Below are 24,378 nucleotides of genomic sequence, written 5' to 3'. Positions count from 1 at the left end.
AATTATTTGTACTGAGAAAATTGTCTACGGAAACAAGATGAGGGTATCTTAAAGTGGAAGGAACCACATTTAATCAGCAATATAAAACTCAAAGCCCCTACATTTTAGATAGATCTTGGGTCTATACTGATACAGAAAACTGCTAAAAGTCTTAAATGACAAAGTAGTAAGTGAAAATACAATGTAAAATCTGTAGTTTAGACAACACATTTGAAGTTGTCTAGTGCAATATTTCCATATGTCGAGGAATAAGCAGTACAGAGAAAGAGTGATGGCTGATTTGTTAGATTAGGGCTATGAGTATTTCAGTTCCAATTATATTTTTATGGCAATTATTTCAGGTTATTCAACGAAGACCTGATGAAGCATTTTTCAATTAACTTATCCACATTTTCTGATTACTCTTGTGCGAGGAAACAACAAAATTAACAATGGCAACTCTATAACTTTAAAAATTTTGTAACAATGGTAAATATTTATATAGCATTATCTTTATGGAAATACTTTGTGGCAAATATAGTTCATGCATAATCATCAAAAGTATCCTTGACATAGGGACAACTATTGTCCCCACTTTCCAGATGGAGATACTGAGGCAGAGAGGATTTACATGGCTTCCCAGTGTCACCAACTAGCAGGATGGAGGACACAAGAGTTCAAGGCCAGCCGCTCTGGCTCCATAGTTTGAGGTATATATCATGCAGTCAAAGAGTGAGATGGACCACCACATGTTTAGAAAAAGTCACCAACAATTACAGTTTCTTTTTTTTTTTAAGAATTGTGTGATGAAGGTGCAGATTAAAAAAACAGCTCTTTCTTCCAACAAAAATAAACGGGGTGAAATAAACAGGGCAAAGGACAGCAAATGACACTTCATGCCAATAGCTGGGAAAGAAAGGGTGATGCAGCCTAGGAAACTGAAGACTGCATCCCGCCATTCTGTGCTGAACACCGCCCAGAGAGTGTCCGCCAGATATTCCTCTTCTGACTCTAAGGTTTGCTCAGTATTTTAGCTTTTTTATATACACTGGGAAGTCAGAGAACGTCTGCCCGCCCAGTGTTGCGCATGAGATGCACTTTGGCACTTCTGCTGGAAGTGACAGATACCAGCAAAGCGGAAATGGCACAATGTCGGGAGACCAGCGCGACTGTAGGCTGTGCACTAGAACCCAAGAGACCTCCAAAGAAAGAACCACAGTTTTGTCACTGTGGAGGGGTCTGTGCCTTCGGAAAAGTCACACTACTCATTTAGTTTGACTCCTAACCTGAGCAATGGAAAAGATTCAAAATATTGTTATGAGTGTCATTGCTGAGGCAGAGAGTGGGGGGAACCCTGTGCTTCCTGCTCTTCAAATATTGGTCCTTGTAAAGCAGATATTCTGACAATCAAAATGTCAGTAATTCCAGAGAACAATTTGAATACTAATCATCAGGGCAATGGCCAATGATTTCATTGCTACAGATTCATACCAGGTAGTACTTAACAAAGACCACAGGAAGCCGGGAAGTAGATCTTTCTCAAGTAGGAAGGGGATCAAGAGGAGAGGAAGGAGAGGGAGGGGAAGGAAAGGAGCTGAAAAAACAAAATTAAGACATGTTATGTACAGGTAGGAAGTTCCGATAAGGAATGTACATGTTACATACTTGAAACATGTACTAATTAAAAATAAATAAACAATAATCATAAACGAAATAGACTTAGTTTCTGAGTCTGTACAACGAGAGAAAATGCAGACTTTAGTATTTTAGTTATAAAGCAACGCTTCATTTGCTATTTTCTTTTGGCTCAATACAAAAATTACTTCATCATGCTCACCTTGCCCTCAACAGAGGAATGACATAATTTTGTTTTCCTGAATCCCCTTGTAGCTGCCTTCCATAATTCAGCGTTCAGTACCCATTGCTTGATTCCTCACCATTTGCCCTCAAAGCATCCACTTAATAGATGATCTCATGAAGTGGAAAACAACCTAAGAGTTTAAATGTACAATCTGGGGATACTGTGCTAAGCATTCATAGAAACACATCTGAAACCTGGCGGTACCATAGAATCACACAGGCTTCTTAAATACAACTATTGTAGACCTACCACTCATGGGATCAAACTCCAGAAATTACAAATGAGAAGAGCAAACCCAGTATTCAGAACCACATTTTAGTAGTGGTGGCTAAAGTGAAGTAGAGGATCTGACCTTACTTACATGGAATTGGGGGTTGGCAATCAGAGAGGATTGCTCCAAGTATCTTCTCCAAAACTGAGCATGATTTAGATTTAGAGATTCAGCTAATGTTTGTTCCTATGAAGTATTATTGGGCGATCTGTCCATGCATTAATGTGGTGACCAGTAGCAGGAACTTAACACTAGTGACACCTGTTAAACCAGTAGATTTATTTTTGAGAACTTTTAGGCTGAGGAAATCACATATGGCATAAATGCTTAGCTTCAAGATGTATTCACTGGAATGTTGTTTATAAAAATGAATGTTAGGAGGAATTTAAATAGTCATAATGTGAATTGTTTAAACAAATTATAGTATCTATAATGGAATGCTATAAGGCCATAAATCTTTCAATTAAAAATTTGTTTGCTTTGTTTTTTGAGACAAGGGCTCACTGTGTAGTGAAGGCTGGTCTTGAACTCACAAGGTAGCCCACACTGGTCTAGAACTCATGCCCATCTTCCCCTTCTGCCTCCGCCCTCTGAATGCTGGGATTACAAGTGTGCACCATCATGCCTGGCTTGAAACTATTTTAAAACATACGAAGTCAAAGAATCCCACTTGTGGATTTATATCTGAAAGAATTAAAATCACGTGCACAAACATTCATATAGTCATGTTCACATGTACAAAGCAGTGGTATCTCCAACAGACCTAAGAAAGAAGCAACCTGAGCGTCCACCGACGATGAAAAAACAACATGCAGAACGGACATCTAGATGGGGGGAGACACTGTGACACACGCTGCGGTGGGATAAAGCTCGGTGACACTACGCTCAGTGCAACAGACCATTACAAAAGTAGAAATAATGTGACCTCAATTGCATGAGGAGCCTGGGGTACTCCCACTCATGAAGACAGGAAGCAGAACGTTATGGAGAATCGGAGACTTGCTGTGTTTTGGGCATGGTTGTGCAGTAAGAGAAAGAAAGTTCTGGAGAGGAGCGGGGAGACAGTGGCACAACAATTCAAATGTGCATGGTACTAAAAAATGGCACGAGGAGCTAGTTGCATCCTATGTATATTTCACCACAACAAAACAATATTAAGTGAAAATGAAAACATGTCATCTATTTTACCTTTAAAGTCAGGATAGTAAGAGTTGTTTCATAGCTGTTAATCAACAAAGATATTACCTATAGCTCATATAAATATATGCATATATTGATACAGAGAATGACTTATTCCCAAAGAGATAACAGTGTTTATATGTAGGGAAAAATTTGTAGGTATTCTGTATATTTTTCCTATTTTCTAAACTTTGTATCATAAATACAATCATTTTTGAATCAAAGGATTAAATATGTATTAAAAAGAAATAATATATATGCCTATATCTATACATACAAAATATAAATTATATATAAGTAATTTTATTTGTCTAAAATAATACGTTTAGTGCATATAAATAAAAACATTTAAAATAAGTACAAGAAATACATGTTAAAGAAAATAAAACAATCATAGTGTTCTAATTTCCATGGAGATATATATATATATATATATATATATAATTTCCATGGATATATATATATGGAAGGAAGATAGTCAATATTGAAAATGGCTAAAGATATCTTGAAAAACTTAAAATTTTACAGAGGGTGACACAAGAAGGGAAATTTTGTTTCCATTGCTTTTTGTATTTTCTTTTTCACTTGATTTCTGATAGTGCACACTTGTAGTACACTGGCACTCCCTGTGGGAAGCTGCTGCTTGAGTGTAACACATCCAACTCCTTTTATCCTCCTTTCCCTCTCCTCCCATCCCTGCATATCTTCTTCCTCTTTGTCTGAGAAAGTTCTGTCTCTCTAGTTCAACTTAGTTTTGGTTTGCTCTGTATGTATAATTGGGCTTTTTAAAATAGCCTCATAAATGGTAGCCGAAAACTGGTGATGAGTTAAAACAACTTCAAATATTACTCTCAAAATCAAAACACAAGTTTAATTGGTGCCACTAAGTGAAAAACATTGGTGCCAACCCGGGAACACTACAAACCCTATTTTCAGTTCTTCCTGGACACAGAAACCACACACTCTTTTTCCCTCTCCTTTCCTCCTTTCCTCTCTCTCTCTCTCTCTCTCTCTCTCTCTCTCTCTCTCTCTCTCTCTCTCTCTCTCTCTCTCTCTCTCTCTCTCTCTCTCTCTCTCTCACACACACACACACACACACACACACACACACACAGAGTCCTCCATACACTTCCTGTCAGAGAAATAGAGAAATGCAGGTATAAAAATCTTACTTCTGTGCAATACATCAGCACTTGTTCATTTCACAGTCTTGTGCTCTGCTAACGTACTACAGTCAGTGACAGGCTATTCTTAATAACTTCTGAGGCAGAAATAGCAGGAACAGTATGGTCTGATGTAGCACTCCAGAGCAATTTTCATCTTAAAAGTTTTTTCCATTTAATTAATTCTCACCACACTTCTGATCAGGTAGAAAGTACTGTGAAGACAAGCAGGTCCCTGGGATACCGAAGACATTAGTGGCAGCATGTCAAGTTGTTTTCTCAGAAACAAAATCAGCCAAGTGGGAACACTCAAATGCTACCAAGAAATTCTTTCTTTCTTACTCCCTAAATATTAAACAAAGAATTAAGGATCCAGGTGAGGCTCTTCACTAACATAATCCTCAAACCAGAAAGTCATTCTGAAGCCCATAGAGCTAGTATTTTAAGAAGTACCCACCCTCTCTCTAATAGCTTTCTTTGAGGTGGTCCATCAGTGTTGAACTTGGTAGGTCTTTGAGCGCCTGCATGTAAATATTATGAACCTCACAGGATACTTAGTTGCTACCATGCATATGCCTGGCCCTGGAGAAAAGGCCATTATAATGAGGGTTAATTAGATCTGAGTGGGTTCTATAATCCAGGAATGTCGTGAGAAAGGCGCCCATGCTCACAGCAAGCAAACGTATTTTCTAAATCATCCCCTCCAGGGCTTAGTACTCTTCTCCAATCAGGACAAGGATTTAGTGAAAAATACTGAGAGGTGAACCATTTAGTCAAGAAATAAAAAACCTAAACACCATGAGAACAGTACAGGTGCATTTTTACATGACGGGCTACAGTGTTGGAATAATTATTTTGGCATACGAGCTTGCGAAGAAGAGCTATTAAAATGCTCACAAATTATAGCATTTATGGTTTTAAAAACGCAGGATGCTTGAGGACATCATTATATGCTGATCTAGTGGAACATTATTCCTTTGCAAATGAAGGGGACAGGTACTGAAAATAATGGTCTATGGGGAAAAATACTATGAAAGAACATGTATATTGTTGACAAGAGCTACACAAATTAGTTATATTTTAAGGTTGCTAAATAACTCAAAGACTTAGCAATGTGATTGGATGTATACATATGGTCATGCTACCTTTCTCTCCACATGATATTGTCTAATCATCACCTTTAATGTTTCCATTTCTCACTATTAGCTTATTGGTATCCTAGTTGAGTCCATTACCATTTTTGATGTAGTTTTGTGAAATAAATAAGTAAGCAAACATAAACACACTTGCAAATGTGGTTTTGGAGGTTATACTTTTCTTTCTCTTTGAAAACTGTCTTCTTGTTTTCCTCTTGTATATACTCTTGGCAAGGCAACCAGAACACCTCTACGACTCCAACCTGATCCTTGTCTTTCTGCATTAAAATTTCCCAAGCATCCTTACGGCTTTTAGCATGAAGTTCAAATCCCTTCAGACAGAAGAAAGTACTGTTTATCTCTCTAGTCCCTTCCTTTCTTCCTTCCAGCGGAGTCGGTGGGTGCAGCACTCCTGTGCTTACCCTGGTTTGTATGCTCTTCGTCCTGCTTTCATCTGCCAACTCTATGTCGGATTCAGCCCTCAGATTTCAGATGAAATGACACCGCTTCTGGGAAGCCAGCCTCGAGTTCCAAGCTTCCACAGGTGTCACTACTAATGTCCCTTTAATGGCCTGCAGCCTTCGTAACATAAACCCAGTCCATCATTTCCCAATTACTTTGATTCTTTTTAATCTTCTTTTCCTCTAGTCTCCAAGTGGGTCTTTCCAGTTCAATGATCTACCTTCAGTCCTAGCAAACAAATTCTCTATCTTTTCATTTAGCGCATGAAGGTCACATTCATAATGTGAAATGGACTAACACCACCAGAGGAAAAACACTGAATAAAATAAACCAGCAATGGCAGCAGTTGGGTACGTTATAACCACACTATAGTGCGGTCTCTATTTCCACTCAGTTTTGTAAAACCAAACCCTTAACCATTCTAGAGAGGTTTGTAATTCAATCTAATATTTTTAATTCTCATCTACTGTATGCATTTGAGTTTCTTAGCTATAGGCAGCAAACTGGTGTAAGCTTGGTGCATACTTTGCATTATGATCAACTACACTAATTAAACCAAGCCATTCTAGTCTATTACTGCGTTCTAAAGTCATTAAAAGACAGAACATGAATAAAATTGGTGGAGTGCCTTCTAGCTGGAAACCCCCAGCTCCTATAGGGGGTTTCTCATTGTGGAACTGCACGGGTTGGGAGTAGAAATTAAAGTGTGACCACCTTTGAGGCAAGCTTCTGAAAAGAGTTATTTTGGGCAGATGCAGTCATAAAGAAATCTTTAAAAGAAGGAAGAAATAAAGGTGATTTATTTGTGCATAATCATAGATAATAGTGTTTACAGAATCATGGGATATCAGACCTGAAAGAGAAGGTAATAAATTTTCTCCCAAGCAATAAACTCAGTGAAGATTCGCCCAATGGTGGGGCCATGAAATGGTCAAGGCTAAAGCCCAGTTTTCCAGACATTAACATGAACATCCCTACCATCACACTAGAATGCCGTGATTTACCGAAAGGTCCACTAAAAGGCAACATACTCTGTTGTGTTTTCAGCAAAAGTGGACTTCAGGGTGGAGACACCAGATGGAATTGCGTGGAGATGATCAGGAAGGCTCACCGGGGACGAGCCGGGCTGCTGAGCTTTCACACCTGAGCTTCCAAAAGAGCAGTGGAATTTGGCAAGGAAAGCAATGAGCAAGAGGGAGAGGCTATATTTGCTTCAGTGGAGACACACAGACCCCCATTCACATATTTCCTAAGGAACTGGGGTTCCCTAAAGCAGACAGAAAGAGGACTGGGGGTGTGTGTTAGAGTCTTCGGAGAGTTCCATGTGGAAAATCTGCTAAAAAGTACTCAGTGTTTCATAGGAAAGATTGAAAGGACACCACATTTAGAGCACATTATGCTCATAGCAGAGCCACTAGATGCTTGCTCAGTTTTCTTTTTCACTGCAGAAAACACGCTCATTTTAAAATGATCGCTGTATTATTATGACTTGAGTATATGTCAACTACATTGTATATTGGATAGGGGGAAAAAAAAACTTTTTTTCCTAACATATTTGTTCTCAGAAATGGAGGCTGTTTGTCCACTTATTGTAAAGGGATAAAAGGGCTGAATCACAGAAGGGTATAATTTTTAAGGAGAGAGCACTTTCGCCACAGAGTAGGAGGAAGGGTAGAAAATGTTTTCATAAAGAGTGACTATTAGGGACAAATAAGGGCTCTATTCACCAAACCTGTACACATCCTTTATCCTTGTAAAACAAGCTATGAAAGCACATAATGACTAACTGCCGCAAAATTACTCAGACTCTAACTTTGCATAATCGCTAAAATGGTTCTGGTTTTTTAGCCCTCCCCCTTCGACAATTTTGCACTCTTAATTTTTTTTTTTTTCAACCACAGCACAAATGGTTACAGCAAACGTGTGTACCAGGCACATCTGCTGTTCCAGAAAGAATTTACTCTCCCGTGCCAAATCCACGTCTATCGGAAGAAATAAAAATAAATTGTGAGCAGGTTCAGCAAGTGCCCAGATAAATCCTGCAGTGACCACATGGGGGTAGATCCATTTCTTGTAGGAGGCATGGCCCAAAAAGGCGTGAGGGCAGGAAAGCTCTCTGAGTCTGTCTTTGTCACTCAATCACTGTGCAAAAAGGGCAGATCAGCTCCCTCCTCCATGATCTGGGAAACTACTGAGAAGCAAGACTGTGCTTATTCCACAGAGGTGCAAGGCATGAGCTACGTGTTTCATGATAACGAACAATGTTCTTCAAAAACGACAATGACATGGGTAGCAATCATGTTTCAATGGTCCCCCAAACACCTTAGGCTATTGTCTACTTCTATTTTTAAAACTTCGCTGATATAGCCTATTTGATATTTTAGGTCATACGGTGCAATACATATCCTAGAACACAGAGTATTAAGTAAGTGACATTTGCTACACAGCCACTGCCAACTGGAACTCAGAATGGCTTATGAGAGAAACTGAGGCACTTCTTCCTAAATACAAAAGACCAAGCTCTATGGGAAGGCCAGTGAATTGGGTCTTGGCCATGAGCAAGGAATCAGCACCACTGATGAATTCCTCATCAGCTGGAGGACACATATGTCACAGTTCAACCATTTGAGACTTACTTCCTGGTGGAAGAAGTTACAATAAAGAATGAGCTTATTTTTTACCTTTCAGAGTAGCAACAATAGCAAATTCCAGCATAAATATTCATTGGCACCCAATTTTAAATTGGAATATGGCCTAGAAATACTAGGTCTGAACACATTTTCTTATATCATGCTTTGGATCCCAATTTCCTCTTTATAAAATGAAAATATTTGGTGGAACTAATTCTGAGATTGCAGGTAGTTTAAGCAATCTATGGGATGCCTCAGATCTCAGGCAGATTTTGCTACCTGAGGCCTTCTGGAGGAGCATACAAGTATGTAACTTGGAATCCTCATTCTTGCACTATTTTCAAGATTTGTTTTTACAAGTCTCATAATCTATAGATATTATAGGATGCTTAATCTTTTTATGCAATAATGTTTCCAGAAGATTATAGGATGTAAACCTGCACACAGAATAGAGTTAAAACCCAATATGCTAATTAAACTGAATCAAAGCAAAAACTATGAGCACTGCACAATTACGAATAGTAAGATGATAGGTTATTTTGCCTTTTTAAAATTTTATTTTACATAAAGAGCATATATACTTACATTGAAAACAAAATAGCTTTATTTACAAAGAAAAAAAATAATACCCCAAATATCTTTTCCTTTCAGACCAACAGTGAGTTTTCTGTTACCACTCAAAAGCAAAGACACATGGCATTCAGTTGGCTTTAAATGTATGACTTCAGAATCTTTTAGGAAATAGCCTCTCATACAGACATTTATCATTTGCTCTCTTATCATCTAAATGCCAGGAATTCTGTAATCTACAAGATAAAATGCTACCATTCCCAGCCTCAGTGACTGCATACATAGCCAGGCAAGCAGGCAAATAATAATAATAATAATAATAATAATAATAATAATAAAATAAAATAAAAACAGTAGAAACTTCTCAGATTCCAAAAGTCTCACAAACCCCAAACCTCACTTGGAACACAATGCCACTGCAACTCATTTGTTTGTTAAACACAGAGTTGAACTTCAGCTAGCTTCAGAGATGAAATACTTGGGACTTTTGTTCCACTGTGCATTAGTGAATGGTATCAGGCACATTTCTGTCTTTGTGACTCAGCTCCTTCACCTTCAAGATGACTGCTAAAAATGTTTCTTCAAACTTCACAAGAGCAGCTGAACTCAAACATCTTTTTCTAGCCTGTTCTTGCATACAGAATGCAATCACCTCGCAGAGTCTTAGGCGTTTTCAAGATAGAGCAAAAGGGCCCCAAAGTATGCAACTCAGGAGTAAGTGCCATGGTCTGGTAATCCTTCTGTCAGCTTCCCACCACTACTAGAACATGGAAGCACAAAAGTTAGGGCAACAAAAGGCCATCAGTGAATGAAAAAGTGAATGAAAGGATGATTGAATGAATGACTGTGTCAAGCGTGAAATGACTCTCCATTTTCTTGAGCTTCATCTGTCTGCCTGTGTCCATGTGGGAGCCACTGGGAGTTCCCGAATGACTGGTATTAAGGAAATTCAGGAAGATGGCATGCAGCATCAGCAATACCATTATTTGGTGAGACAAGTGCCTGATGGTGAGGGGTAGGATGGGGCAGCCACAGAAATAAAATGAAAAAAAAAAAAAATCTCACACAAATGCAGGTGTCAGAAGTAGATAATAGAGTTATTCATTATATTGCTAAATTTCCTTACTCATTATCCCAGCAGTAAATAACAACAATAATAATAAATTTTTAAAAACAAAACAATTTCTCTTGAGAACCATACTTAAGCAAACAATTTTCTCTTTTCTTTCTTTTTTTTATTACAAAAGTAAGGAAAGTTTGACTGTATTTATTTGTGTCTCTGCACGGTATTTTAATGATGTTTGAACAAGATGACATGACTTTTTTCCATTTCTTAGAATTGTGAATAGGAGAGCCAGATTCCATGTGTGATAGTTTCTTCATAAAACAGTGATAGTATTGTAAAAAATACAGGGAAATATTAAGATCAATAAAAATTTTTTAAAAGCTTGATTTAAAACTTCCATAATAACAACTATTAAATTTTATTAGTTTTATTTGCAACCCATCATTTTTTACATAACTCGTATATATATTTCTGTATATGGTGTTTGTGTGCATGTGTAGTTGGTCTAAAAATGCTATATGCAGCTTTACATCTTACCTCATTTAATATCACAGAGCCACAGATTTTTAAATTCCTCCAAAAAAGCTGTTTATAATACGTAACCCAGTGGTGAACCTGCCTTAATAGATAAGCACTCCAATGCGATAATCTCCTGCAGAGATATTTAATTTTAAATCAAAGACGAGAATGTAACACACGAATGTATTTCGCAGTGCCCTAAATTATGCTATACTTCACAGAGTTGTTTGTTTCTGACAATAAGAATTTCAAGAGATACAACAGCACATCGAAATGCCAGGCACGCATTTCTAAAAAATGTCAAGTATCCACCTACTCACTTCTCATGTATATCAGATGATAATCTCTCAATCAGCCACACAATATATATATATGTTAAGTCAGCCCTGTGCCAAATACCTCACTTTCAAACCCTTTGATATTGAATTCCAGAACCCTTGCTGTTTCAAGACAGTTGATAGTTTAGATGGAACATAGAAGGAATAGTCATTGTTGATATTGCTTTATTAGTATCACATTCCTTTCTACTTTTGTAGCAGGTACAATGCCAGGAAGCCAACTGTAGAAGGGCTGGATCAGGTTGTATTACAGAACTATTAATCTGGTGCCATATGTTTGCACTGAATATAAAGTGAGCCAGTAAGGAAGCCCCTACATTCATCCTGGCAGAATATGGAAGCCCTAGGTAGGGGCAGAGTTTGGAAGCAAAGACTGCAGGAAGAACATTAGTTACGCAGCTCAGAGATGAGGAAATTCTGGCCCAGGGCATCTTTTTCTAGCATCTCCTACTTTAACAATAATTATTAATGGGGACAGCAAGGGAGTTATCCTACTCTGTCTGATATGATACAAGCCTGCCCTCTTCCCGAAATATGCATAAAACAGTCTTTCTTGGAAAGATGCTAAATAGGGGTTTCAAAACAAAGGTGGGAAAAAGAAATCAGGGAGCAATTTCATGTCAAAACTAAAGGCTCAGTTCTGGTCATCAGTTTAGGTGATGCTGGGGACACTGGGCAGTCTGCGGATTGTTTGAGCAAGTGATTTGTTTCTTTGTTTGGGTGTCCAAGCAACACAACATTCGTGCACGTGTCTTGACACACAGGCTGAACAATTTGGTGGAGATACACACACCACAGATGTTCATAGGAGCCGAACAATTTCATCTGTGGCTAAAATTCTAAGAGATAATCTTGCCTCTGATTCTGACCATCATCCTTTGACCAAAGCGATTCCTATAAGAACCCTCAAAGGGAAAGAAAAATTAACAAACAACAAGGACAACAAATTCCCAAACCATAACATAGATACTTCATAGATTTACTTGATTTTAAATATTTTATCCAAAACTGGGGATTTGTGATGAGAAAAGACCGTTACTTTGGATTTTTAAAAAAAGATATAACAGCAAAATGACAGTTTGCCAGTGGTGCTGAAGGTCACAAAGGAAGGACTTGGGCCTAGGTCAGTCTCAAAACTCAGCAGCCGTAGAGAACATTAAGTAGGTCTGTACTCTTACATGCAGCTTAGGGTACAGCTATGACACACCTCACCACTTCCTAGAGCTCCTAGTCACACGTCTGGGGTCAATTAGCCAGTAGCTTCTTGCTGGGCCCTGGAGTTTGTTCTACAGTAAAAGCGACGGTGAAATAATTCTTTTGTTATATCCAAAAGAAACAAAAGAATCGGCCAGTGACACACACTCCCAAGGCCGAGGCAGGAGGATCACTGTGAGTTCAAGGCCAGCCTTGGTTACATAGTGAGTCTAAGGACAGCTGAAGCTACATCAAGAGACCCTGTCTCAGAAAGAGAGAGAGAGAGAAAGAAAGAAAGAAAGAAAGAAAGAAAGAAAGAAAGAAAGAAAGAAAGAAAGAAAGAAAGAAAGAAAGAAAGATTTTCTGTTAGAAACCCTACATTTTTCCTAGAAATCTTATTGGTAACAAGGAGCATCTGTAAAAGGACAATATAACCTACAACAATACTGTGAAATGAACAATACTTTTGGTCTTTTTCCTTTCTTATTTTGTTTACCTGGCCCTGGTATACCGCAATTACTGCCCTTGAATAAATGGTTGGTTATTTAGCCCCTAAAAACCCAAATGGTTATTTAAATCTATGCAAAACACTACTCTGTGATAAAATGGAAAGAAAAACCAGACACGACAATAGCTTTAAAAAAGCAACAAGAAAACCAACTACAATGACAAAAAGCAAAACCAAAAAACACAGTCAAGCAAAAAATGTCTCAAAGGAAAGGGAAACTGTCATCTTTTCAAATGGGACTATCTCTATAAGTTCCATTCATACTGCTAATTAAAATTTGCTTTGTAAAAACAACCACAGATCTGTAAAGTAACAAAATCCAATATACTCTAAAGGGATTTGTTAACCATCATTTTTTGTTCATTTTTGAGACAGAGTCTCACCATGTAGTTATGACTAGCCTTGAACTCACTATGCAGCTCACACTGGCCTGAATGCATGGCAAATCCCTTCCTTAGCCTCCTGAGTACGAGAATTATAATACTGTGTGACCACACTCTCCATGAAGCATTAGCTTTAAGTTGTCTTTTTAAAGAAACTTGGTCAACCAAGTAGCTCTAGTGTATAAAATTTAATCTAGTTTGAGTCTCAAAAGTTTTCAATGGTAAAGTAACAATGTAAGAGTATTACTGAGATTCTTCTATGGTTCTCATAAGGACAGTGCCCAGGTGCTTCAGTCCTTACGCTTGTAAATATTCTATTTATCCCCTTATGAGTAGCAAGGAATGATATTCACTGACAGAAGTAACCAGTTAGCTTTCATTTTCCTTTAAATATGGTATTTGTCATTCATTTATCATACTTAGAGCTAAAAGAAGGAGGAAACACAACAAAAGCAACACATGTGTCATTTAAACTAGGACTACATGTATTTCTTACCCACGCTCCTCCTGATTCTTAGACCTCTGGCAATGCCCATATGTGCCAGGCTCAATGCAAGAATGAGGGACCACCTCATCAAATGTGTATCAATAAGGCATGTATGTGTGCTCACAGAATCATCCCCCTTTCCTAACTAAATAAGCATAGTAGCTCACCATAAAGCACTGGGTTCTTCAGAGTCAGAAGAATCTTAGAGGACATCAGACATCCCTGAACTCGAGGTATTCACACCCAAAGAAAACAAAGTGTGTTTGGGAATTATCCATAACCCGCAATTGATAATGTGAAGAAATAAAGAAGCACATTAAGGTTTCAGAAAGATGACTCCCAATCTGGCAGGCAGATAGCCACTGACACCTCCCCTCTGCTCTGGGGGTGGGCAGGATTCTTTCAAGAGTAGAATCTGTGCTTCTGTGATTGCACACACACACACACACACACACACACACACACACACACACACACACATTGGTTTTTGCAGAGGGGGAGAGTAGATCTTGTTTCCATCAAATGACGTGAACAGAGAAATAAGACACTAGGCTAGAGCATGTAGGGAGAACAATTGAGTGGAGCAGGAATTTAAAAACAGTCCTTATCAAAATGCTTTAGACAAACAGCATAGCTCTGTTTCCATTTTGTGAATGAGCAAACTGAGGTCTAGGGAACATAAGAAACATGTTCAAGGTCAGAGCTAACTTTGGTGTCTGATGCTAAACTTTGTGGGTCCAAACTTGTTCCCTACGCCACCTCTCTATACTACACAAAGGGAGTACCAGAATAAATCTACAAAACTATACTAGGACAGATTGTGAAGGGTACCACGGGTGGTCGGTTTTAGTTGACAACTAATCTGATACAATTAAGGGGCAAATATTAGGGGAAAAGAAGGGCAGGAGAGGGGCACACACAGTGCTCAAAATAAAGTACGTTACAGGGAGAGCAATTAATTTCTGAAGTAAAAGGACTGTTGTTAACATTAAGAGTAAGGACACACACACCTCTGCTGCAAATTACTTCTGTCTAGCTGGGGGGTGACATTTGCAGAGTTTGGAAAAGGCAGCTTGCAAAATGTGACTTCCTCTGTCACAGTTGTATTCACTATGCCATACTCACAGATGATCTCGGTTTAATGTTATTTTTAAGCATCAAAGTTTGTTCTCCTTGTGTAGTACAATTTAAAATTCTTTCCTCACAGGACAGCTAAGGGAATTTAATTATCATGGTAACACACTGCAAGGATTAAGACAACATCTACACGCCACAGAACCAGAAGCATGGCCTTCCATTCATTAAAAACCATCAGAGTCCAATGTTCTGTATACCAGGAATTAGCACTGTTTGCATTGCTTGGTGTTTTCGAGAGAAATTGGAGGAGGACAGAAGCACAAAGCAAGGAGGGAAATTATTCTCTAAACCTCTTAGTGAGCTAGCTCACTGAAAAACAAGAAATCTATATCATGTTAAGGGAGGCAAAATAATACTAGACCTTGAAAGATTCCTTGATGGCTTAAAGTTCCAAGTACATTGCATCGGATAATTCTGGCCCAGGATCTCTTAATCTAAATTCAAAATTCAACAGACACAAAGTACATAACCACTTTAGGAAAGGCTGTTTCAAAACACATTGGCTTTTTATTAGCCTATTATATAAAAATTATGGTAATTTCTTAATAAAGTTATGGAAACAGACCACATTATTAATTGTACTGCAAATAGAATATTTCATTAAAGATGCATTATGTTGATAGAATTTAGCATCTGGCACTCTGGCTTGGCAGACAGTGTAGGGCAATGGGGAAATAAACAATCACTAGAAATGTCCTCTTGTACTCCAGTCCTTAGGAGAATCAGCTTTTCTCGCAAAACATTTTGATGCCATTGTACTTGGTTGAAAAATATCAAAAAGGCGTATTCAACCCACAGCCCATGCACTGGACATGGCCAGGAAAAAAAAAAAAAAAGGAAAAGAAAAAAACAAACACTGAAAAGGAAGTTTTATTATTTATATCCATGAATGATACTGGGTAATTTTTATGCAGTACAATATAATTCCTTCTCCCTCAATGCCACTGGGTAGATGTGACAGAGAGGACGAGGGGGAAAACTCAGAAGAAAATTCCACACACAGTGTCCAGCATTCCATAGGCCCATTTCCCTTACAAGTGTTTTCCTAGTGGATTTATTAGTGAAACGGATAAGGGCTGGTGGACTCCCAACCATTTCTGCCTTCCCAAAAAGACATTCGAATGACTTTTATTAGCTCAGACAAGTTGTCTTCGATACACTTCACAAAGCTTCCCAGTTTCTTTTTTAATGTCAATGAAACATGGTCAGTATGGACTAATGAGACCTATTTAGTAGTGATTCATAATTTACTGCTCTCATGCTGTTCCCTGCAGGGCCTCTTTTCTCCCACTAAACCATAATCATACCTCATTACCATTGCTTCCTGACTACTTTTTTGGTTTAAATTTTGTTGCTGGCATTTAGTTAAGAAAAAGACACTTCTATGATATGTATAGAACCTTTCCTTCTTAAAAATATCAAATCAAAGTGTCTCCAAATTAGCAACACTGCAGGCAATTTATATGAAGACAATTAATCTCAACAACAACAATAAAATGCTAAGGGGGCCCATCCCCTCCCTCAGTTTGAAGGTTATTGCATGTTGCCAGCAAATCTATAACAAACCTGTATGCTAGTCAGCAATACCTAATTTTGCCTAAAGTAGAATTCAAAAGGTCTTTACAATTCAGCTTACCCCAAAGAGATCTTCTCTAAAATAACTGTAATCGTTTATTATAAGATGCATTCACAGACTACATACTGTAGCACCTCGAAGTGAAAAGGTGTGACAGGATGATCTAAAAATGCTGCTTGCTATACAGATTTAGATACATAGATGTGTGTGTTTACATAAATTTTATATATACATATTTAATAAAACACCAAAAACATCTTGGCAATTCAGATACAAAACAAGTACATTTACTTGTTTTGTATATTTTCTCCATGAAATATCCATAGCAACATACGTTGACACTTAGCAGGCTTTCAATTGTAAATGCTTTTGACATTTCAACTTCAGAATTTTAAAACCTGGTTATGTAGCCTAGGGGCAAAAGCGATTTGTATATCTCAACCCTCCGATTAAAAGAATCTCCGAGTCCCAGGTGTGGGTTCATGCAGTTAGAGAAGGGACATTTCTCTTTGTCCCCTCCCTTCCTCACTGGGGGCAGTGCTGTCAGAGCGGTGGTGAAATCATCTCCGCTCTATTCCTCAAGACAGCATTTGGCAGGCAAGGGAATAATACAGGCTCAAAAGTCAGCTTTCAAAATGAGGAGAGGAAGAAAAAGAGGAAAATAACTTGCCATACCCCAAAATAAAACGCTTAGGCTCAGGTGTGGAAGAATGTAAATGGAGGAGGGTTAAGACTGCAATTCTACCCGTGAGAACTTGTTACAAAAACCAGGCCTTCAGTTGCTAAAACTGGGGTTAGGGGTACAAAGAGGCTGAGGTATGAGGAGGATCCTTTAAGCTCAGGAGTTCTGAGTTCAGCTTGAACCACACAAAGAGATCCTGCCTTGCAAAGAAGAAAAAGAGAAAAAAGAAGAAAGAAAAAAAGTAAAGACTACAAAATGCAGTAAGTTCAACATGTTATTCTACCGTTTTGAGGGCTCTAAATGAATCACTGATTCCCTGCAGAACTATAAAAATGTTAAATCATACTGTGCACTGTTACTTATTCACTTGGCCTTTTAAATTATCTGATGAAACGAAGGGTCCTGAAAGACAATAAAACTTCATGTTTATTTGTCAGCCTTCAGGGGAAACATGATTTTTGAAATTAAGAGTAAAAAGAAAGAAAAATCTCTACGCTCATCACGAAGGGATGCTTCACTATAATTCTATTAACTACTCCTGTCCAAGTTGTAAGAAGTCACCATTTACAGGCATGCAGTTTTTCAGTGAAACAGAAGCTCTTTCTGTAGGAGAAGCGGAGGCCTCTTTTATCAGTTCTAACGTTAAAAAGAGGTTGCTGAAAACATCTAGGGCCAAGAAATAAAGTGGTATGAAAAGTATTGAAAATATGGGCGAAATATAGAAAAATGCAAGAAAAAAAGGGAAGAAAGGATGCAGAAATGAATAATTCAGCTATAAGATGAAGGATGTGTCATGCCAATAAACAAGAGGCATGCTTTAAATAGAAAATGTCCCTTGATTGTTTTAAATCATGACCAGACCTCCCCTGCACACACACACACTGAAACCAAAATTTACAAGAATGAAACGCAGACCTGTTTTTCTAAGCTAAAACTGGCAAGTGTGGCTTACTTTTTAATGGAAAAAAAAAACCCTCTCATTTAATTTTTTCCTCTTATCAGAGAAGCTCTTTGTCAGTTTTCAAGGCAGATTAATCACTTTCGCAACCTACGGAAAAAGTTTTCTGGAAAGCATAACAGCCCGCGAGTGTAAATGACAGTATTACTTTTCCTGTAGCTCCACCGCCTACAAATTCGCTCTCATCCATGACTCAGCGTGAGGTAAAAGGAGCTAATGAAAAGGGCCGTGTTTCCTTTTAAAAATTGTGAACTTTCTTTCAACAGGCAGAACTGTTAAAAAAAAATCCTGCAAAAGCTTGAGAGAAAAGTGAAGCAGCCCTCCATGAATATTCATTATTAATAATATACCTCGAAATTTCTTCCTGAGAAATTCTAATAATAGGATTGTTGTTCTATCCCCACCTAAGGCGTAACAGTGCAGTCGATTGGGATTAATACACACTCTTTCGAATCCATTATAGGTATTGTCAGGAAGGGCAGAGAAGGGAGAGAAAGAATGCTTTGCTGAAACCAAGATTGCAAGAGGAAAGATAGAAAACATTCAGCTTTGTGGTCAAGAGAAGGAACGTGCACTGGGGGCTTCCCTGCTTATAAAAGACCACTTGATTTTGTTCTTTGAAGAGCTCTTTTTTGAAGGCTGTATGCACACAGTGTAAATATTCCTTAAATAGTGTCCTTTGCTGGATACTAAGCACTAGGCAGCAGGCACTGGAAGCTTAAACAGACGGTCAAGGTCAGTGGCCAACCTTCTCCTAGAACTTACAATGAGTGATCATTTGGGAGACGCAGTCAGTAAGCAAGGGACACGTACAGAGGAGGAAGTGTGATAAGCAGGAAGTCCAAGGAGAAAGTCACAGGACCACACAGCGAGACACCTGAAGGAAGAAAGACCAGAAGGGGTTGCTGAACATTGTCAACACGAATTTGTGTTGAGAAGGGGTGATAAAGAGCTGGGGGCATAAGCACCAGGCAGAAAGAATTCCATGTGACTGTCCAGGAGCAGCGTGGAGAGCAGGGGTAAGAGAAGTAGCCAAAGAGGCACGTGCCAAAGGGGAACCCACCGTGACTATTCCCTTTCCTCCCTCCATGGTACTTACAGGATGGAATAAACTCAGAGGTTACTTGCTCAAGCTCCTGGAACCCGCAAGTGGATGTTGAACTCATTGTTCATTCAATTTAAGGCTCTTTTCTTTCTTTTCTTTCCTGCCTTTCTCCTTTCCTCCCTACCTTGCTCCTTCTCTTACTCTTTGCTCTCTCTTTTTCTTCCTTCCTTCCTATCTTCCATCCATCCTGTTTTTTTTTTTTTTTTTTTTTTTTTTTTTTTGTCTTTTTCATCGGTACCGGGGATCGAACTCACCACTGCCTGCTTGCAAAGCAGGCGCTTATGCCGCTGAGCTAAATCCCCACCCCACTTCTGTCTGTTTTGCTCTCCCTTTCTCCTTCCCGGCTTTCTTTCTTCTTCTTCCCTGTCTTCTTTCTTCCCTTTACTTCCCTTCCCTTCGCTTCGCTTCCCTTCTCTTCCCTTTCCTTGTTATTTTGAGAGAGTCTCACCACTGTGGTTTGTATCTAGACGTCTCATGTGCTCATACGTGAGGTTTAGGGGAGGAGATTGAAACATGGGCATAAAGTTCTCATCAGAGTGTTACTGATGACTTGATAGCTAAATGTGACATTGGGAGGTGAATCTTGGTGAGCGAAGGGGCTTCGCTGGGCTTGTGGCCTGGAAGGGTCCATTCTCCTTCCCTCCTCCCTGATCTCTCTCTGTGCTTCCAGAAGTCATGACAAGAAGGGCAAAAAAGTGGAGGGGAACAGATTTATATACATAAGACTACAGTACTGTGGTCGGCCACAGCAGTGCGAGTCTCCAAACTGTTTCTCTTCTTCCAGGTCCCTCTGCCATGCTGCCTATCTTGGAGCCAGCTGACGAGGGTGAAAACTCCACAAACTATGAGTCGAAACAAATATTTCTTCCTTTAGTTTTTGGTTGCCAAGTAATATGTCCCAGCAAGAAGGAAACTAAGATACTCACTAAATTGCTACGTTCAAACTTTTGATCTGCCTGCCTCAGTCTGCCTGTTTTCTTGATATCTGTGTTATACTACTTGGCTAGGGAGATAGGGTGATAGAAGTAATTCAGCCAGATTTCCTGTTTAGGCACATCCTGGTGGACGGGGGTGGGAGTGAATGAGTGGCTACAAGAACCTGGTTGCAGGATTTTTACCCATCATTCATAGGCGTTGATAATACAAAATTGCTGACCAGTAGTGGGGCTGGAGAAGGAGGAGAATTTCTAAAACAATGAGGGAGATCGAAGGTGAAGAATAGGAGTGTCTGGAAATAATATCCACACTTCGAGCTTTAGAAATGGGTTATACAGCGAGCCATTTAATTAAATCATGTAGGAACCAGAATTCTTTTTGGTGTGACACCTGATGCATTGTTCTTGAACATAATGAGGCTGAGGTTTCCATGATAAATCCAAATGTACCTGGCAATAAGCAGTTAAAAACATCTGGATCCGAAGTGCAAGAAAGCGAAGGGGAACGGATTTATATAAATAACACTACAGTACTGGTGGTCGGCCCACAGCAGTGCGAGAGTCTCCAAACCAAATGTGGGAAGTCGAGTAACAACAGGCCCTGGGAAAAGCATCCCTCCGCATACACCCTTGAGCCACAGAGGAAACAGCATTTAAGGAGAGGCAGAAGAGGAGCTAAGGCGATCCTAAAGTGGAATTGTTCAGAAAGGTGGGCAGAAAACCAAGAGGTGTGGTATGCAGTAACATTGAATGTTTGGCTTAATGGCCGGAGCAAGGAACAGGTTTTCAGAGGTGCAGGTATATAAAGCAAAGCTCAGGGGAAAAAAAAGTTCTGAAAAAATAAGAAAGAAAACAAGAGACAAGTGGCTTGAACAGTGGAACCTCAGATACCACATTGAATGTGAAAAGAAATAGAGGCAAGGACTGATAGGGAGAAAGAAATAAAGGAAAGAGAAGGAAATGCGGTCACCAAGAGCACTCTAGGAGGCACGTTCATGAGACAGAGCTGGAAAAAACATGGGGTGGCTTGGGGGGGTCTAATTTTATGATTAAGGAATCATAATGTCGTCGAGCAGTAACAAGATCCATGGCAGCAGACACTGCCACTGAATAGAAAAGAGAGGACCAGGGAGGGAGAGGCCACTGAAAAGCCCCAAAATCTCCCACCAAGACTCAGAGACTGGAGACAGACAGGACAGAGGGAGCCATTTGCTCTGTGGTCAGCAAATGAAGGCCAGGACCAGAAGATGAAATAAAAGCAACATGGAGACAAGAGGCCGTCCTTAGATCTCTCTGGCCTCAAAGCAGCTTGGAAGTCATAGGAAGGAAATATTTCATCAACAGTGCTTCTCTCCCCAAAGCAGGTGGGCAAAACCTCTCATGTCCCAGTATCCCGGATATATAGTTACTTTGTCCCTACAATTAAAAACTAATTTAGATGTGGCTGTGGAGACATTTAGCAGATGTGAATAAAATCCGTAATTAATTAGGCAACTTTAAGCAGGCAAGATTATTCCAGATAACCTGGGTGGGCTTGAGTCCATCAGCTGAAAGACCTTCCGAGCAATGAAATGAAAATGTGTTGAGGAGGAGAAACCTGGCTTGTGGACAGCAGCCTCAGCCCACTCCCTAACCGTCCAGCCTCCCCTGCTGACCAGTCTGCTCCACTGCTGTCAGTCACGGCCAGTCACACCCTTATTCATGCAAGCAACTTCTCCTCAGTGAGTCTCCTAGCTTCTGATGGCTCTAATTTCTCTCCCATTACATTCTGCAAGCTTCAACAAACAGACCAATCTCTGACGTCAGGTAGAACGTAGGCTATACACGCTAACACTGTTGTAATATTAATCTGTGTAGATCAGTCTTGTGGAATCATGAGTTCCAGCCTCCACAAAACTGTAAGGGTGCTTCTGGAAAAACACAATTCCTGCTGACAGTGAGTCTGGGAATACATCTCCATGGGCCTGACAGCAAGTCAGGGGTTTCCTGAATACCAACCAAACCCCCAGCCATCCCACAAAGAGAGGTTTACACAATCACACAACCAAGCAACGGATCAAAAATGACTAAAGAGACAATGAAGTCATTAAAGGCAGGAAGGCCATCTTGTCCCTATTTTTAAAAATTGGGAAACAAAGTATCTAGTAAGAAATACAACTTTAATAGCATCCTCTTATGGAAAATATGACAAGATGGTGTCTGTTATCTTTTGGTAATGTTGTTCTTGGTACTTTGTCACCTCGACTGCTGCCCAATATTATTGTGGTTCATATGCACCAGGGTTGAAAGCTGAGCTCTTAACTTACAGAGGTTCTTTAAAATATAATGGGATGTAGAATGATTAGCAAAGTTAGGTCCTTACTGACTGAAAGGACTATTGCTCTTTTACTGTGAATGCTTGTATTGTTTTCTAATTTTAGTCTGGTTTTCTCTTACAACAACAAACATGGACGATGTTTCTACATTCAAAAGATTTAAAGCTCAAAACATGAAGAAAAAGTCACAGTGATTAACTGGGACCAGGTGTAGAATGCAGGTTTCCTGTCCTTTCCCCAGTGTCCGTGACACTACACACACAGCCGGGTAAGAAGGCTTGAAGATGCATCCACACCCACACCTCCATCTTCCCTGCTTTCTCCACCCAGAGCAAAAGGCCAGCAGATGCTTTTGGCAGGATTCAGAGATTGCTTTGGCAACTCTAGACACTTTCCTGGAATCCATGTGCAAATGCTGGTCAGCAAGGCCTACTTCTTTCCCTTTCTGGTATTACTCACTTGGTAAAGGTTAAGTATATATGAATTATCATAAGTTTATTTTTATTCTCCCACCACCCCCTGTTTTGGTAAGTGATCGCTGACTACCAGGCACAGGAAATACATCTCACTGAATGATTTTCTAAAATCATAATTCCATCTGGGCTGGAACTGAGACAGCCTTTGGGATGATCATTTATAACATTAATATTGGCTTCACTGGACCATTGAAATGATGCTCAAAGCAAGGACAGGGGCTCCACCTTTTCTGGAAAGTACTTCCAAAGTGGAATCTCGGTTCTGCTAGGAACCAGGGTGCCAGATACAGTAGCAAGACAGGCAGCTGGTGATCACATCATGTCTCTGGGCTCCATGGAGAGAGAGCCAGAGAGGGAACTCGCTCAGAACCAAAGGCAGGAGTTATAGCTACAACATACCGAATGTGGTCTCTGCACTTGGACAAATCAAACAGAAAAGCAGGAAACATAAATAATAATAATAATAATAATAATAATAAAGTGAGCTACTAAAGGTAGTCCTCTTAAAGTAAGAAACAACATTTCCACTTTAAAAATTCTTAATTAAAAAAATTTCTGTCTTCTGAATAAACTTATAATAGCTAAATAACATAAACTGAGGAGGGAAACATACAAAGAAACAAAAAATGTAATTAGGGAAGGGGAAAGGTAGCTTTGGAAAAAGAGGACAAAACTCATACCCATAGTAGACATTCAGATAGAGGGAAGACAAAATATATGTTTAGTTATAGGTAACCAAGGTCCTGGCTCTCAGATACTCTTGACTGATTAATCAAGCAAACAAGCAACCAATTTTCCAAACAGGTTATAAGTAAAAAAGAAGCCAAAGGAGTGAAGGAAAGGAGAGTAAAAAGGCAGAGGGAGAGGAAAGGAGAAGGTACTAGAAACACCACAGTCATCCAACTTCCAAATGGGCTATCACAACCAATAGACTTGTGTTCAAGTGTTCAGCTCTCTTTCATCACAGCAGTAGACAAGAAGGGGTCACTCTACCCATTAAAGGTTGAAAGTACGGTTAAAAGCCATGGGTGTCATTGTTTGGAGAGAGCTTTAAGTGTTGTGTCTGTTGGGGACATACGGATATAAAGAGAAGCCACTTCCTTTAAAACCTCGCCTTATCTGTCTACCACGCTACATTTAAGACCTAGGTTTTACAGTCACTCCTGAAACTGTAGGATCAGAGAGAGAACATGAACAATTTTTCATCTGTTAATTGTAACTATTTATTAACTACTTATTGTTAAAGCCCAGTTTACTTTGTCAAATATGCTGTAAGGGTACGACTATGCATGCATAACCAAATGAGCTCATCAAAACGCTCATGCTACAGTTTGGATCTGGGCTTTTCTGCAGAGGTCCACATGTTAAAGGCTTGGTCCCTAGCGTGGCACTCCTGGGAGGTGGTGGGCCCTTTCAGAGGTAGGGCTGTGTAGGAGGAGGTCACCTCA

At 39.4% G+C, this 24,378-nt stretch overlaps 1 protein-coding gene across 13 annotated transcripts in view; it reads right to left on the bottom strand.

Moving 5' to 3' along the window:
- Window positions 1-24,378, bottom strand: part of Lpp (LIM domain containing preferred translocation partner in lipoma) — a 606,732-nt gene that overhangs the window by 238,696 nt on the left and 343,658 nt on the right. Inside the window, exon 1 of one of the 13 annotated variants that reach the window (XM_063261230.1) lies at window positions 6,012-6,183. The exons of 11 other annotated variants lie outside the window; for them this stretch is intronic. Coding sequence is in view for 1 of the 2 variants with exons in the window: in XM_063261229.1 (XP_063117299.1) it covers window positions 4,463-4,477 (15 nt within the window). In the remaining variant the exon portion in view is untranslated. Of the gene's footprint in view, window positions 1-4,462; window positions 4,614-6,011; window positions 6,184-24,378 lie in introns of those variants that run through there. One more of the 13 variants, XM_063261229.1, reaches the window with a different exon arrangement.

Source organism: Cavia porcellus, unplaced genomic scaffold (assembly GCF_034190915.1).
Source record: "Cavia porcellus strain 051 isolate PalLab524CR breed Dunkin Hartley unplaced genomic scaffold, mCavPor4.1 scaffold_14, whole genome shotgun sequence".
NCBI lineage: Eukaryota > Metazoa > Chordata > Mammalia > Rodentia > Caviidae > Cavia > Cavia porcellus.
Note: the sequence above shows the minus strand (reverse complement) of the source record. Positions and strands in the feature narration are given on the sequence as shown.